Source organism: Nelusetta ayraudi, unplaced genomic scaffold (genome assembly GCF_046127955.1).
Source record: "Nelusetta ayraudi isolate G7.1 ecotype Tasmania unplaced genomic scaffold, CSIRO-AGI_Nayr_v1 ptg000134l, whole genome shotgun sequence".
NCBI classification, from domain to species: Eukaryota; Metazoa; Chordata; class Actinopteri; order Tetraodontiformes; family Monacanthidae; genus Nelusetta; species Nelusetta ayraudi.
The window spans coordinates 539,136-554,530 of NW_027466184.1; the positions used below are offsets into that span (position 1 = coordinate 539,136).

General features: G+C 49.7%; 2 protein-coding genes across 5 annotated transcripts; one reads left to right on the forward strand and one right to left on the reverse strand.

Annotated features, from left to right (window-relative positions):
• Window positions 1-432: 432 nt before the first annotated feature.
• LOC142904942 (protein NLRC3-like) lies at window positions 433-5,940 on the forward strand. 3 transcript variants are annotated; one of them, XM_076051368.1, is made up of 7 exons: window positions 436-750; window positions 1,703-1,965; window positions 2,076-3,909; window positions 4,002-4,175; window positions 4,261-4,428; window positions 4,783-4,829; window positions 5,179-5,940. In XM_076051368.1, the coding sequence occupies exons 2-7, from the start codon at window positions 1,704-1,706 to the stop codon at window positions 5,697-5,699; spliced, it is 3,006 nt and encodes a 1,001-aa protein (XP_075907483.1). In that variant the 5' UTR covers window positions 436-750; window position 1,703; the 3' UTR covers window positions 5,700-5,940. The 3 variants fall into 3 exon arrangements, with proteins under 3 accessions (XP_075907485.1, XP_075907483.1, XP_075907484.1); XM_076051370.1 differs by lacking the exon at window positions 4,783-4,829 and having other exon boundaries at window positions 433-750; window positions 5,179-5,428; XM_076051369.1 differs by lacking the exon at window positions 436-750 and having other exon boundaries at window positions 1,346-1,965.
• A 1,154-nt stretch (window positions 5,941-7,094) lies between these two features.
• Window positions 7,095-13,276, reverse strand: rcor3 (REST corepressor 3). Of its 2 annotated transcripts, XM_076051383.1 has the most exons (13): window positions 13,134-13,276; window positions 12,531-13,035; window positions 12,381-12,437; window positions 11,471-11,548; window positions 11,320-11,372; window positions 11,062-11,223; window positions 10,812-10,936; window positions 10,530-10,608; window positions 10,058-10,279; window positions 9,769-9,846; window positions 9,589-9,646; window positions 8,745-8,989; window positions 7,095-8,135 (listed from the first exon to the last, which is right to left on the reverse strand). In XM_076051383.1, the coding sequence occupies exons 2-13, from the start codon at window positions 12,652-12,654 to the stop codon at window positions 7,707-7,709; spliced, it is 1,710 nt and encodes a 569-aa protein (XP_075907498.1). In that variant the 5' UTR covers window positions 12,655-13,035; window positions 13,134-13,276; the 3' UTR covers window positions 7,095-7,706. The 2 variants fall into 2 exon arrangements, with proteins under 2 accessions (XP_075907498.1, XP_075907496.1); XM_076051381.1 differs by having other exon boundaries at window positions 12,531-13,199.
• Window positions 13,277-15,395: the final 2,119 nt, after the last annotated feature.

A 15,395-nucleotide genomic window follows, 5' to 3' on the forward strand; every position in this document is an offset into this window, starting at 1 on the left:
CGGCTATGATGTCACTTCCTGCCACTCTGCTAATACATCAACCCCTCTTCCCCAGGCTCCCCACCACCACCCCGTCCCTCCTCTTCATCCTCCATCTCTGCCCAAAACCTTTCTGGACACAGTAGTGCAACAGCAGGATTTTCTCTTTCGATGGCACAATCTGTGAATGTGATTTAGCACTTTATCAATAACTGATTAAATTTGATGCTGAAGTACCAGAAAAAAGGCCTTTTCCAAGTGCTTTCTGTGGGCTTCTTTCCCCCATAGAACAGGTGACAGAATGTATAACGTTCATTTCTTACTGACTTCACCCCTCTCTGATGTTCCAGCATTCAACACTGAAAGCACTCAGGCCTTTTTTTTCTCATTTGATTCTCCCGCACTACTTTCACCACCAGGGGAATCAGCAAGTTTGGCAGGACACACTGAACAAGACCCTGACATACTTGAACTCCTCCACCTGAGGCAGGGTCTCTCCACTGACCCAGAGAGGTCGAGGAGAAATTCACAAAGATGAGTATATATCTACGCAAGTAATAACTATAGCTTTACTTTGAAGGACAAAAATCTGCATCCTACTTCCTTTGGCGGGAAAAAAACAACGTCATCAGAGGCGCCTAGGACTGCAATTGTGTGTTCGGTCTGTTGTGCTGAGTTCGGTCGGCTTTTCCCCCAAAGGTCTGTTTCAACACGTCTGACTTGATCGGAGTTACAGCTTCAACATTGACTGACTGATCAGTGGCAGCACAGGTAGGAACTATTTCACAGCACGTGTCAGAAAAATGCTTTTGTTGGCAGTTTTGTTGGCAGCAGACACAGCAAATGTTTCTTTTGAAACGAAAGTGAAAGTCCAGAGCCTCCGAGTGAACAGGTACGCAGAGAGTTTATCAACCTTGTTTTTTACTTCCTCATTCACATCGTCCAAAGTGAGTATTTAGTATACTAGCCAGACCGGTTATTAGTTGGTTGGCGAACTTGGCCCACATCTGTGATTTTTTTTCTTTTCTTTTCTTAGTGCAGCCTATGCACACTCCTTAACAGTAGGTGGTGGTATTGCACTGCAACTACATTGTAAAAACCAGCGAGCGTCCATCCATTTTCAAGGCCTGTTTCTTCCTGAGCTCAGGGTCACGGGGGTCTGCTGGAGCCAGGGTACACCCTGGGCCACATAGAGACAAACAACATTCGCGCTCACATACACACCTATGGACAATTTAGAATTTCCAATTCAACTTACATGTACGTTTTCGGACTGTGGAATAAAGCTGGAGAACCCGGAGAGAACCCACACAAACACAGGGAGAACATACAAACTCAACACAGAAAGGTCCCAGGACCGGAATCGGACCCACAACCTTCTTACACTAACCACTGCGCCACTGTGTCGCCCCACCAGCGAACATTAATATTCTAAATTTAACCAAGCAGGAGTCAGAGTTCAAGCCACTTTCAATGTGTTTTCTTTGGGGACTTTCAAAGACAAACATTAAATTTGTCAATTATCCATCTGGTTTGTCAGGTCAGGTTACTTCAGGACATCTTTCACACTGATCTTGAAGTCAGCCACCACATTTCTCACTCAAACTTTGCGCCTTAGTCAAAGTCTGTTTTTCCTTTTGTCTTGAGATTACAACCTCTTCATCTTCTCATGTGTTGAGCTGCTGCATACACCACGGTTTTGCTGTGCATCTTCTCTCCTCAGGATGATGGCAGCTGGAAAGAGCATGACGCTGAAAATTCAGAGCATTCTGCTCGATCTGAACGATGACGAATTTGAGAGGTTTAAGTGGACGCTGCGAAACCTGAATGACCAGATTGTCATCCCAAAGTCCGCACTGGAGAAGGCATCAAGGGAGCGCACAGTGGATGTGCTCGTCGACAGATACCCCAGTAAATATTGCAACATCACCAGGACGGTTCTAGAGAAGTGTCGTCACAACGATCTGGCAAACCGACTGTTGAACTGTGAGTGTTTTGTTGGCGCCGAGGGTTCGGGTTCAGGTTCGGGTGTCTTCTGTGTTCTCTTCAAGCACACACTTCTTTCAACAAGTCAATGTTGTCCTCGTGTCGCACAGGTGAGGCAGTTCAATCGTCCCAACCTCTGAATATCACATTCTACCAAGAGACGCTGCAGTCTAACCTACAGGACAGGTTCAAGTGCGTGCAGGAGGGCTTTGTCAAGAAATGTGACAAGCAGCTACTGAACGACATCTACACCGAGCTCCATGTCACAGCAGGGTTCCCCTTGCACATCGACACTCAGCACGAGGCGCAAGCCAACAGAGAAAAGGAAGTGGACACAGAGGAACCGATCAGACCCTCCCAGGTGTTCCAGGCACCAGCCGGCAGGCCTGTCAGAACAGTGCTGACCAGCGGAAACGCAGGAATTGGCAAAACGTTCTTCGTGCGGAAGTTTGTGCTGGACTGGGCCAAAGGACAAACCAATAAGGATGTCCACCTGGTCTTCCCCTTCACCTTCCGCAAGCTGAACCTGTGGAGGACAAAAGAGATGTCCCTGTCAGAGCTCATACACAGCTGTGTCAGGGAGAGCATCCACATCCCAAAGGAGGAGCTAGACAGTATCTTCCAGACTCTGCAGTTATCTGGAAACACCAACTTCGACAAGAGTTCCTTCAAGCTTCTGTTCATACTGGACGGACTGGATGAGAGCCAGTTGAAGCTGCAGTGCTCCACCAGCAGAGACCTACAGACGGACCTGGACGTGACAGAATCCACCTCGGTGGAGCAGCTGGTGTCCAGGCTCATAAACAGAGCCCTTCTTCCCTCGGCCCGCCTCTGGATCACCACGAGGCCTGCCACTGCCGGCCAAATCCACCCTGACCTGATCGATGTGGTGACAGAGGTCAGAGGATTCACAGACCAGCAGAAGGAGGAGTACTTCACCAACAAGAAGAAAATAAATGATGGAAAGCAGGCCAAAATCATCATGTCCCACATTAAGGCCTCTAGGAGCCTTCACGCCATGTGCCACATCCCAGTCTTCTGCTGGATCACCGCCACTGTTCTCAAGAACCTGCTGAAGACTATGGTTGAAGAAGATCTGCCCACCGGCCTGACAGAGATGTACATCCACTTCATGGTGATTCGGGCCAAACTCAACCGTGAAAAGTCAGGAGCTAGGAGTAACACAGGAGCTGAGATCCAGTCTCTGGGGACACTGGCTTTTGAGCAGCTGCAGAATGGAAACCTGATCTTCACCGGACCAGACCTGAAGGCGCGTGGCATCACCATGGGAATGGCTACGGATTCAGGGCTGATAACGCAACTCATCAAAGAGGAGAGGGGACTGTACCAGGACAAGGTCTACTGCTTTGTCCACCTGAGTGTCCAGGAATTCCTGGCAGCCCTTCATGTTCATCTGACGTTCTTCAACAAGGGAGTCAATCTCTTGTCAGACGCAAAAGCTAAACGAGTTGGCAGACAAATAATTGATGCCAGCCGTTTCTACAAGACTGCCATTAAGAAAGCCCTCAGCACTCCAAACCTGGATCTGTTCCTGCGCTTCCTCCTGGGTTTGTCTCTCCAGAGCAATCAGGAATTCTTACAGCGTCTCATGCCCTATCAAGAAAGAAGCTCTCTGCCCTGCGATGATGTGGTTAGTTATTTGAAGAAGAAGATTGGAGAAGATCGGTCTCCAGAGGGGATCATCAACCTGTTCCACTGCCTGAATGAGCTAAATGACCGCTATCTGGTAGAGGACATCCAGAAGAACCTCAGAACAGGAAATCTCCCCATCAACAAGATGTCTCCTTCTCAATGGTCTGCCGTGGGTTTCATCCTGCTCTCCTCAGGTGAAGATCAGGATGTGTTTGACCTGAAGAGATACTGTCCTTCCGAGGAGGTTCTCCTGAGGCTGATGCCTCTTGTCAAAGCCTCCGAAGAAGCACTGTGAGTAGATCCACTCAGCTCATTCACACCGACCAGGCCAGAATAGAAGAAAAAAAAATCAACAACAACATCATTGGAACTGCTTCTTTCAGGTTGGATGGCTGTAACCTGTCTGAGAGAAGCTGCACCGCTCTGTTGTCAACGCTTAGCTCAGCATCCTGCAGCCTCACCAAACTAGACCTCAGCAACAACTGCCTGCAGGACTCAGGAGTGAAGCTGCTCTGTGAAGGACTCCAGAGTCCTAACTGTATGCTGAAGAGTCTCAGGTCAGGACTGGAAACCCTCAGGACAGCACACACAGGTCACTGTTTAAGAGCAGCTTCTGATGACTGTGTGTGTGTGTGTGTGTAGGCTGTCCGACTGCCTGATCACCACTGACGGCTGCTCTTCTCTGGCCTCGGCTCTGAGCTCCAGACAGTCCAGGGTCAGGGACCTGGACGTGAGCTACAACCATCCAGGAAACAATGGAGCGAAGCAGCTGAAGGCTTGGCAGAATGCCGGCCCCCAAAGGAGTTGCAGGTGGGCTTCCGGGAACTTCACACTGTTTTTTTGTGCAACACAACATGCAGCCATTAGCAGGGATGTTTTCCTTAGCACCAAATTGCTTTCCACATCAGATGCACAGGTGAACAGGTGCTAGTCAGACTTTTTTGTTTTGCACCAATCTAGATTTGTTTTTATCTTCACAGCAGAAATAAAATGTATCTGAAAGGCAAACTTTCTGTTTTCCTTTGCAAATTGCAATATCTAACTTCAACCTCAGATTCTGTGAAGTCTGGAGAATCTAAATATGATTACTCAAGGAATTCTTTTGAGTGAATCACGTAGTAATTCCTGTCATTTCACATTCACTTTGATTGTTTCCTTTTCCAGACTTGAACCTTGTGGGCAGCAGTGGCTGAAACGTGGTCTGAGAAAGTGTAAGTAGGGTTTGATTCACAGAGAAAAGCCACCAGAGGGGGCGCTCAAGACAAAAGCTTTTAAATTCAACCAAGCGCGTATAACTTTAAGTCAGTTGGGTTTCTTTAGAAGTCAGTCTGAGCTTGGAATGACGTCATGTCATGCCCTTCACAGAAGTATGAGGCCATTAGCACTGTTAGCCCAGATGTCAGCACGGTCAGCCCAGACAACTAGCTTTGTCTCGGCTGATAAGGTAGACGATGGAGTCAGGAGGTTGTGGGGCCGTTTTAGCTCAGACATTCTTCAGTGAATCTTGGCTGAAGGTCTGAGTGTCCTCCAGGTAAAGCCCCGGTGCTCTGTTTCCTGCAGACTGGGTCGAACTCTCCGTGGACAAAGACACCATCAACAGGTTCCTGGCGCTGAGCGACGACAACAAGTTGTCTTGGGAGCTGCAGGACCCTTATGCGGACAACTCCAAACGTTTTGACCGGTGGCCACAAGCGCTGTGTGGGACTGGTTTGACTGGTCGCTGCTACTGGGAGGTGGTGTGGAGCGGAGAGGTCTACATATCGGTGGCGTCCGAGGAAATGCTGAGACGGGGCCACACTGCTGCCAGCTGGTTTGGACGGAATGGAGAGTCATGGAGTCTGAGGTGCGCTGAAGATTACTGCATCTACCACGGCAAGACGAAGACGAGGGTCGCGTCACCCGACAGCACCTCAAACCGCGTGGGCGTGTACCTGGACTATCCAGCTGGAACTTTGTCCTTCTACTGTGTCTCTGGAGACAAAGAGCTCCACCTCCACACCTTCAGGACCACCTTCTCCAAACCTCTGTGTGCTGGCTTCGGCCTTTGCTGGCCACTGTGGTCCTATGTGAAGCTATGCTAGCTGGACAAGGGGCAGATACACGCCAAATTGCAAATCGTTGGTAAAACAGTGCTTTTCACACAGTAGATGTTTTTCTCACCAGATTCACTGTTCTACATCGTGGGCATTGTTTCATTGTCATTTGCTGAGTGAGAAAACAGAGGCCCTTATTTTCATGCAGTTGATGTCCTGAAATGTTCGAAAAGGTTTACACATTTAATAAAATAAATATCTTAGTACTGTACATTTAAAAGTTTTGATTTCATGGACTTTGACGCACACACACTCACACACACACACATTTAGAAATCAATGCCTTCACCGCCATCTAGTGGCATTTCAGTGATGCAGCAGGTGCTTTTTAAAAAATATAGCCTATTAAGGGTTCATCACACAAGTGTAATTAGATTAGATTACTGATATTGTCATTTTACAGCATGCTGATACAGGTTAGGATGAAGTTACATTGCCACTCACTCCACATACATATGAAGATAAACATAGCAAAGGACAAATAGTCATACATCTGCAGCATTTACAGCTGAATGCTGCGGCTACGCAAGAATTTGCCACTGCATTCATGAGACTTTGCTGTCTGCATCACAACACGTAGCATTTCAGAGTTATCGTTGTTAAAACAGTGGTTCTCTACTGACCTGCAACCCAAATTCAGGAAAATACAATTTCTTAAGTATATTTAATAAAATAACATCAATCAATTAATAACAATAACACTGACATAGTCAGAACATTTCAGCAGCACCAATTAAAATTAGAATTGGTTGGTTATTTCATAAATAAATTTAAAAAAAACAAGAAGAAGAAAGAAAATCCCTACCTTGTGTGGTTGGTGTTGAACGTTTTACCATACAGTTCTTCTTCATCACCATTATCTTCTCTTTGGATGACGGGTTGCAATGTCTTTTGATGTGCGTAACTTTACTACCTGCGCTTGGCTCAATTAGCATAATGAAACACAATTTGCGGTGCTCTTCTACGCAGAAAAACCTCAGGACAGGGTAAATAGATGTTAGGGGGGGGGGGAATACATACGCTACTCAAAACATGAGAAGATCAACGCAAAAATACACTTTTAAAAAAAGCTTATATTAGCTTACTGTAGCAGATGCTATCCAGTAGTGGCAGTTGTGTGCTCGAGGAAGCACATAAGCTAGCAAGCGGTCTGAATCTATCTGCCAACCCACCCTTTTTCTTCCCAGCTGTGCTAATTCTATCAACCAGTAGCGCTAGCTAGCTAGTTAGCGAGGGTATGATATTCACTGGCGGGATTTATGTTGTTTGCTTGAAGTCAGCGCCGTTTCCAGCGAAGATGGGAAGATGGGACGGTTCCATCAATATCAGAGTCTCCAGTGCTGCTAGCACAAACTCAGGTGCAGGCAAACAGCGACAGAGAGCCACTGTAAAACAGAAGAGTTTATTGAGAATCTGGAGAACTTCTCAGTAGCTTCACGGTTACAGCAGGAAGTTCTATCGACAGTGAGTGAAGGTTATTCCAGTTGATGTCCAGAAGCTGTAAGAGCACTTTCACAGTGGCTTTATTTACACCATCAACAAAGTGGCAGCACCAGGAAGAATAAATAACATGGAGAGGAACCAAAAGACATACATCGCAGAACCAATCAACAGTAAGGGGTTGGTTTCAACTGAACACAACACCCGCCCCCCAGGAAGGACGTCAGTGGGACACTGAAGTGCTTTCAGAATGAATCATATTGAAATGCACACACAGACGTCTAATGCTAAGCTACACAACAGCGAGGATTCACGTTACCCACTCGAGTTTTAGCTGGACACCTGCGCGCAGACACGGCGGTTGGGTGTTTGACCTGTGAAGACCTCCGGGTCTCCAGATGTCATGGTCTAAAGTTCTGCAGGAGCCTGGTGACACAGACCCGCCCCCCTACCCACGACTCACTGCCATTTGAAGAAACTGACAAGAAAGAAAAGGGTGACCACATGATCTGCCGACTTCAGGACAACCTGTCAGACTTTTTCCCACAGCACCCTCTAGTGCAGGGAAGAAGACGACGCCAATTCTGAGTGGTGCATGGCCAGGGCGGACGGCTGCTGGGCGGAGCTTGGACCGGACGAGCCCGAGTTGCCACAGAGGCTCATGGGAGCAGACGGGCGTGGGTTGAGGCGGGGTGGTGGCGGGTTGCTGGGGCGGATGAGCGGCGGTGGCTGCTGCAGGGAGGGGCGCGGCTGCAGGAAGCGGGCCTGCTGCTGCAGCGGTGGGGGCTGGCGGTGCAGGGAGGGCGTGGCCGGCAGGGAGGGTCGCAGGAGTGGCGGGGGCTGGTGGAGAGAGGAGGAGGAGGCGGAGGCGGAGGCGGAGGCGGAGGAGGAGGAGGAGGAGGAGGAAGAGCCGGCGTTGGAAGCCACAGGAGCCGAGGACGAAGACGATGACGAGGTGGCGGCGGCAGATGAGGTCATCTGACCCTGCAGAGAGAAGAGGGCAGAGCTACGGTCACCTCATAGCAATAGTCCTGCACGGGTCCAAATTCTCAAGATCCGCCCCGATCCAGGGACGTACAAAGCCGCACCCAAACCGCAAACCAGCGCGTCAGGACAATTAGCAGCGCAATCCGATCCGACCTGTTGAAACACGGCCGTAACCATAACCCGATTCAATGTCATCATTTTGACTCCTGTTGGCTGAATATTGAACAGCATATGGCCACAGTGAAGGTGCCAGTGGGTAAATAAGGCTTCACCTGAATGAGGCAGCTCGTCCAATAAAAAACTGACTTCAGCTCCATCATCAACCCTCTTTCTTCTTCTCCTATACCAGTGGAAAAGCATCACTTTTAATCTGCGTTAATCTGTTTATTTTCAAACCTCAGAGGAAATAACGACCAAGATAGCAATCTGTGTTTATTTAAAACCCAGTGATCCAATGTTAGTTGTGATGTTATTTTTCGCACCAAGAGTCAAACCTGGGGGAATTTTTTTTTTTTTAATTTTTTTTTTTTTGAAAAACCACCCACAAATCAACTGTTTTTGCAGCTACTAGACCCACTGCAAGGGGCGGGTGGGGGTCGCTTTTACCTCCTCGTCCTCCTCGTCAGTGCTCTTCCCCGACGGTGTGGTAGAGCTGTTCTTTCCCTCCTCCCCAGAGGTGGCGCTGTCTCCCGTGGCCGCTGGCGTTCCCTGCTCCGCCTCCCACTCCTGCAGAACCTCGTCCAGGTTGAAGCGCCGCCGGTAGTTGACGAAGAAGTTCTTGACCTGGCCCACCGTCTTGTTGCCGATGACGTCGGCGATGGCCTGGAAGTCTTTGCCGTACTTCCTCACGCCTGCAGGGTTCGCACACAGGAAGTACACACCCACTCTCAGTCACGGGACAGGAAGTGTTTGTATTAACACATTTTCAGCACATCTCGCAAGAGGTTCATACTGTGGGGGCACCAACGCAGGACCCAGTGGGGGACTAATCCACTGTCAGTACCGCTCGTCTCCTGCATGTGGAGCTATGGCTGAGCGACTAGTCCAGGCCCGGGGGGCTATATGCGGCCCATAAAAACTTTTTAATGAGGCCCACCGAACTTGAAGGCATTATATTAATAGTACGTAAGTAATAAAATAGCTGTATTTCATCTATTTTTTTCAGTGTTTCAAGAGTCACTTCAATAAAGAGCTAAATACCGTGGCGTTTCAAAAACACTTTTGTTAATTTTCAATAGACATTAAAGCACAATTGCTTTTACATATCCCACGATATATATTTTCTTCTCCTATGAGGTGGGTCACCAAACAATCCATCCATCTGCTCCTGCTCTGGCCCCTCAAATTTCAGATCCCACTGCGGCCCACGAGTCAAAAGGTTTGCCCACCTCTGGACCAGTCTGACACATGCAACAGAATCAGACCTGTGCCTGGCAGGGACGGTGCTCACCTTGGACAGCCAGAAGCTGCTCGTCGGAGGTCCAGCGGGCGTTCACCTTCTGGTTACACTGCAAAGCAGACACAGCACTGTCCTCTAGTAGGGAACTACACACACATCTGAACAAACGGCGTTGACAAAGGCGAGACATGCAAAGCGGAGGAGAAGCGCGCCCCCTTGTGGAGTCCATACCTCTGGCAGTCTCAAGTCTTCAATGCCCGACTCCAGCACGTGTTTCAGGCCGCTGTTCATCTGTTTGGCATTCTGGACCTGCAAGCCAACGCAGAACTTCCCCTCAGCTCTGCTTCTTCTGCGCAAACTAGCGTTAGCACACCTGCTAACTCTCTTGACGAATCAGTCGCAGCTGACATTAAAACGTCACAAGGTTCAAGTGGATTCAGCTCACATTAGGGATGTAACCAAAGGCAAATCCTTTGCTACCGCCTTAGAAAAAGAGTGCGGAGGTAGTAGCGCCCCCTACCTGTCTCTTCAGGGACACCAGCTCCATGTCCAACTGGCGGAGGAGGGTGTTGGCAGCCGAGGCGCTGCAGGACACGGCCACCACGTCCTCCTGGGTCAGGTACATGCCTTTAGGGGGCCGGCAGCGCGAGCGCTGGTGGTGGCGGTGCTGCAGGGTCTGGTGCTCCCGCCGACCCAGCAGAGCCATCTTAGAACCTGGTACCACCGGTTCCACCTGGTTCGGCTGGAGAGGAGACCGAGAGGAGGAAGCATTAGCGGACAGCTTTCCTGAGTGACATGGTTTCTGTCTTACTTTACAGGATTTTGCCAGCACATTATGCTACAATGCCAGTTTCTGGTGGTGCAATGTGGTATTACCATGCAGGCAATGCAGAACCAAGGTGATTAGCAGGCTAACTCCCTCAGTGTGCTAACTCCAGTCGAGGCTCCCTTCACTCATGCAAGAACCTCACAGCATCTTTGTGTGTTCTCACCTCTTTCTTTGCGTCCTTGGTTGGGTCGTAGTCGCTGTCGTTGGCCTCGATGGGATTGGCCTCCTCCATCTCCTCGTCGCTACAGCAACAACAGGAGAAAAAAAAAATCAAAATCCATCAAGACCCTTAAGCTGCATCTATGTGGACCAAAAGAAAAACATACATTTTATCTGTATTGGACTCCCTGCAAAGATTATTGGAGGCCAGTACGGGACGTGTTGTCCACTTACAATACTAACTGTCATGGTAATTGTTGAGCGCTGGCCTCGGCCAGGCCCTTACCTGTCATCCTGGTTGCTCCTGGTGGCCAGTTTCCGGGCCTGTCGATCCATCAGACTGGTTCTGGAACGAGTCTTTTTCCACGAGTAGTAGTACTTGACCAGACTGGAGATGGACTTGTCCGGCAGCTGCAGAGAAGCAGCAGAAGACAGGCACGGCAGTGAGTGTAGCAGTGGGAACGACGTGGACACACACACACACACACGGTGTGCTCGTTGCCGGACGCTCAGCCCGCAGCAGGATCAGGTTTTACCATCTGCTGGATGCGGTGGAAGCTCTTCCCATGGAAACTGAAGGCCTGTTCGAACAGAACCTTGTCCTCCACCGTCCACTCGTCTGGGAACGGCGTGAAGTTCGGTAGGTCGGCCAGAGACTTCTCGATGTTGTGTTTGTGCCAGAAGAGCATGCCCAGCGCCTGCACGCACACACACACACACACACACAAGGTTGCTTTCCAAGACGTATTTCAGTCTCAAAAAAAGGGTTAAAGGCCAATGAAACTCGGGCGAACCTGCTCCACGTTGTAACCATGCTTCTCCTTGGCGATAGAGATGTATTCATCCACTGAGGAGAAGACGAAGGAAGATGAGGAGGGAGAGGAGAGCACAGGTCAGCTGACAGTTCACGGCTTGCTGCGAGCAGGAGACGGGAAGCAGACTTACGTTTGGAGTCCACGATGGTGTGATACGGGGACCAGACCAGCATTCCTCCACTCTCCTTCTCCGAGTACTTGGTGGAACCTGCAAGAAGGTGACAGGGCATCAGCAACGGATGAAGTAGTCCTCCTCCCGAGCTGCCGCCGACCAAGTGTCTGCGTGTGTGTGTGTGTGATGGAAAATAACACACACACACACACAGACGGGAGGAACTGGCCCTGTTGAAGCTTCAGTATTCCAGATCTTTATTGTCCATCCTGGACTGGAGTGGAGCTGCTTCACACCAGAAGCGATCCAGCAGGAAGCAGCATATTTAACCCTTTGTTTACAGCCTCCTACTAAAAGTGACACTGTGCTGAACTTTCATCGTGTTTGGCAAGAGAGAAAAACACAAAGTGTTCTCAGAGGGTGGAGTCAACACCTCGTGGGCGTGTTGGAGGGGGGGGGGGGGCTCACTAACCCGAGATAGGCAGAAGTGCCCTTTCGTGATGTCACAGAGGGCTGAATTCCACAGCTGAGAGTTTTAGCACACAGAGGGAGTATAGTGTGGTTCTTTGGTACCACTGATGCGACACTGATGCTGCAGGAAGGACAATACTTGAAATTACACAACGTCATATAAGTTCTACGGATTGTCAACAATTTCAGTAACAACAACAACAACAGCAGCAGCAGCAGCAGCGATCCAAGTGAAAAGGTGTTTGTTAATCACTTAAAAGGAAGATGTAGATTTATGCCGCTCACTCTGTTGGTCCACTGACCACCAGGTTTGACCACCGTGTGGCGTTCACGGACATCTAGTAAACGAACGCTGCCGAGGCGTTCAGGTAGCCTCGGTCTAAGCGGCCGACGCTATGGCGACTGCACGGTGATCGAGGCTACCACCGTCAGCCAGCCAAGCAAGCCTAACACTCACCGGGCTCGAAGTCTGGTATGTTGGCCTGGTAGTCGGCTCCGACCCGCATCCCCACATCTGGAAGACAGCGGTACAACACACTTTAATTTAACGCCGCGTCCGCGAATTGACTGCAGAGCGCGCAGAGCGGCTGTTCGAGGCTATACTCGCCGTGCTCGTCGTCGCTGCCGCTCTCGTCCGAAAAATGTCCGTTGGACGCGTTGGACGGACTTTTGGTGCCGTTCGAACGCCCCTTGCCCAGGTAGTCCGAGCCTTTCTCCATCATCCCCGGCATTTCCTCGCAAGACTCCGCCGATTTGCAGCTGACGCGTCCCGGACACAGTCTGTCAGGCCGATCTGGAGCTGCCTCAGTGCCGCCGCCGCTGTTCGCCCGTTGGCCGCCGTGGCGCTGTGCCGCTCCGCACGACGCTGCCGCCGTCGAGCCGTGAGCGCCAAATTCCGGGTCGGGCACCGGACCCCACCGCCCCACACCTCTGCGTTGCTTCCCAATGGTTTAATATTTGAACGAATATCGGCCTTTTGGCGCTTTGATGCGAGGTTTCGGGTGGGATCTAGTTAAGGCGGCGGAAGATTTTTTTCCCTCAGCCTGTGTTGGTGGTGACTCGCTTGATGCGGCACGTTGGCTCAGATCCCTCCGCCGTCAACAACCAATAAACTGAAGAAAAAAAAAAATGGGAATCGATAGAAAATCAACAAACAAAGTTCACCGGCCACATAGTCGAAATAAATACAGTCCGGGACGAGTAAATCAACCGGAAATCGTGTAACCAGCACAGGAAACTGGTCACACTGGCGTCGTCCTCGCACTGAGTCTGCCGCTCCAGCAGCGGCCAGTCACGCGGGTTATCGATATCTTGTATTGACGTAAACTGGTCGATAGTGCGGAGGATTCAACCTCCTCCCTGGTTTGTCGCCTTGTGTGTCTGACAGAGCCCCCTGCACTGACACCACGTGACCAGCAGAGGGAGCCTTCGGCCGGCAGAACAACAACAACAACAACTACTACTACTACACATAGGAAGTGCAGACGCCTCCTCAGACTCCAAGTTCAAGTTTCAAAATAAAGTTCTCCCCTTCGAAACATAGACTTGAATTAAAGAAGGGCAAAGTGACTGTTATTATTATTATTATTATTATTATTATTATTATTATTATTATTATTATTATTATTATTATTATTACAACAAAGCTCATATAATATAGAGATGTGGATATATACATTAATAATTCAAATATAGAAATATAGAAGGGCACACAAGTATGCCATGCAGTATATAAATACTGCATAAACATGTAGATGTATATAAGTACATGTTATTGTGTAGTTAGACATTGAATTGTTATAAATTTAAATAGACCTAAATGTACAGTAGTGAGCTGCTTTCATGATGGCCCATGAATCGCCATTAAATCAAGTCCCGGTGTCGCGGTCCTCACCTGCTGGGGACACACAGAGACTGTGGCAGTACCATGCATATGATTGATAAAACAGTGAGAGAGGACAAAGTGACAGGAGCTCCACCTGCACAGAGGGAAAACTCCTCATCCTTTAACAGGAGAGAAAGATCTCCCTCAGCAGTCTGGGCCTAAAACTGACAGTGAGTTGATTCTAACTGGAAGCTTTATGGAGGAGGAAGGTCGTAGGTCTACTGTTAAATGTGTGTGTGTGTGTGTGTGTGTGTGTGTGTGTGTGTGTGTGTCTGTCTGTGTGTGTGTGTGACATTGTGAGGCCTTCCAATTCAAACGAACACCAACAGTGAGGACATCTCGGTTCTTTTTTAAAATTGTGACCTCATTTCCACCACTAGATGTCGTGGTTTTCACTGCAGGCCCACCTCATCCCGCCGGCTCCCCGCAGCCTCTCTGCGGCCGCGGCAGCAGCAGCAGCAGCGAACCTCCAGTGCAACAGCAGGCAGTAGGAGATGAACGAGATGGATGGTCTCCGTCGGCAGCAAACTGCTGCATCACCCTGTTGATTCACCGTCACCTCCAGTGTCGGGTCGACTCTCTCTCTCTCTCTCTCTCTCTCTCTCTCTCTCTCTCGTTCTGACAAGCAGTGAAATTAGCCAGCATTGAATGTTGACTGACTGACTGCTGTGAGCGGTTTATTGACATGATGCTGGGTGTGGGTGGGGCAGAGAGGGAGAGGGGCGCCACACAACACTGTCAAACACTGAGTGCAGGAGGACGACGACCCACACACACACACACACACACACACACACACACACACACACACTGATGTCACTTGTTTTGCGATAATACAAATCTCAACCCGCCTCGGGTTGTAATCTGGTGTCTTGATATGTCAGAGATAAGATGTTCTTTGACATGCACAGGCCCTTCCAAATGAAATTAGTCATAAAATAAAAATAAAAATAAAATAAAACAATACTTCCTGCTGAAGAGGCCGCCAGTTCTGCACGAACACTGCACCGCATCTGGACACATGAGCTGGATATCGCGCCTCTTTAAGGTCACTGGTTTGCTGCGGACACAGAGGTGTTGTTGTCAGTGTTATCAGGAGTGGGCGGGGCTTAGGAAGAACTGGGAGTCCATGGAAGAAGGAGCAGCAGCAGCAGCAGATGTGCAGAGACGAGCACGTGTGCGCGTTCCGCTGCTGCTGCTACTACTGCCGCTTCTTTAAAATGACGTCATGATGTCCATCGGTCGCCTCCCTCATTGTCGGCAGGTCTCCCCCCCGCCCCCCCAACCCTCCATCTCTCCATCAGCATCTTCCCTACCTGCAGGTCTCTCTCTCTCTCTCTCTCTCTCTCTCTCTCTCCACCAGCATCCTCCCTCCCTGCAGGTCTCTCTCTCTCTCTCTCTCTCTCTCTCTCTCTCTCTCTCTCCACCAGCATCCTCCCTCCCTGCAGGTCTCTCTCTCTCCCGGTCCCGCAGTGTCTCCCATGCTCTCTCTCTCTCTCTCTCTCTCTCTCTCTCTCTCTCTCTCTCTCTCTCTCTCTCTCTCTCTCCCGGTTTCTCTCCCTCTCTCCCCCTCCCTGTCTTTCTCTA

Excerpts from the sequence above, each read along its gene's own strand:
- LOC142904942 (XM_076051368.1), top strand. The coding sequence starts at position 1,704 with ATGATGGCAGCTGGAAAGAGCATGACGCTGAAAATTCAGAGCATTCTG. Across the intron at positions 1,966-2,075 it reads GGCAAACCGACTGTTGAACT|GTGAGGCAGTTCAATCGTCC; the intron begins GTGAGTGTTTTG and ends CGTGTCGCACAG. Across the intron at positions 4,429-4,782 it reads GGCCCCCAAAGGAGTTGCAG|ACTTGAACCTTGTGGGCAGC; the intron begins GTGGGCTTCCGG and ends TTCCTTTTCCAG.
- rcor3 (XM_076051383.1), bottom strand. The coding sequence starts at position 12,654 with ATGCCGGGGATGATGGAGAAAGGCTCGGACTACCTGGGCAAGGGGCGT. Across the intron at positions 10,937-11,061 it reads TCCACCGCATCCAGCAGATG|CTGCCGGACAAGTCCATCTC; the intron begins GTAAAACCTGAT and ends GCTTCTCTGCAG. Across the intron at positions 10,609-10,811 it reads AGGAGCAACCAGGATGACAG|CGACGAGGAGATGGAGGAGG; the intron begins GTAAGGGCCTGG and ends TTGTTGCTGTAG.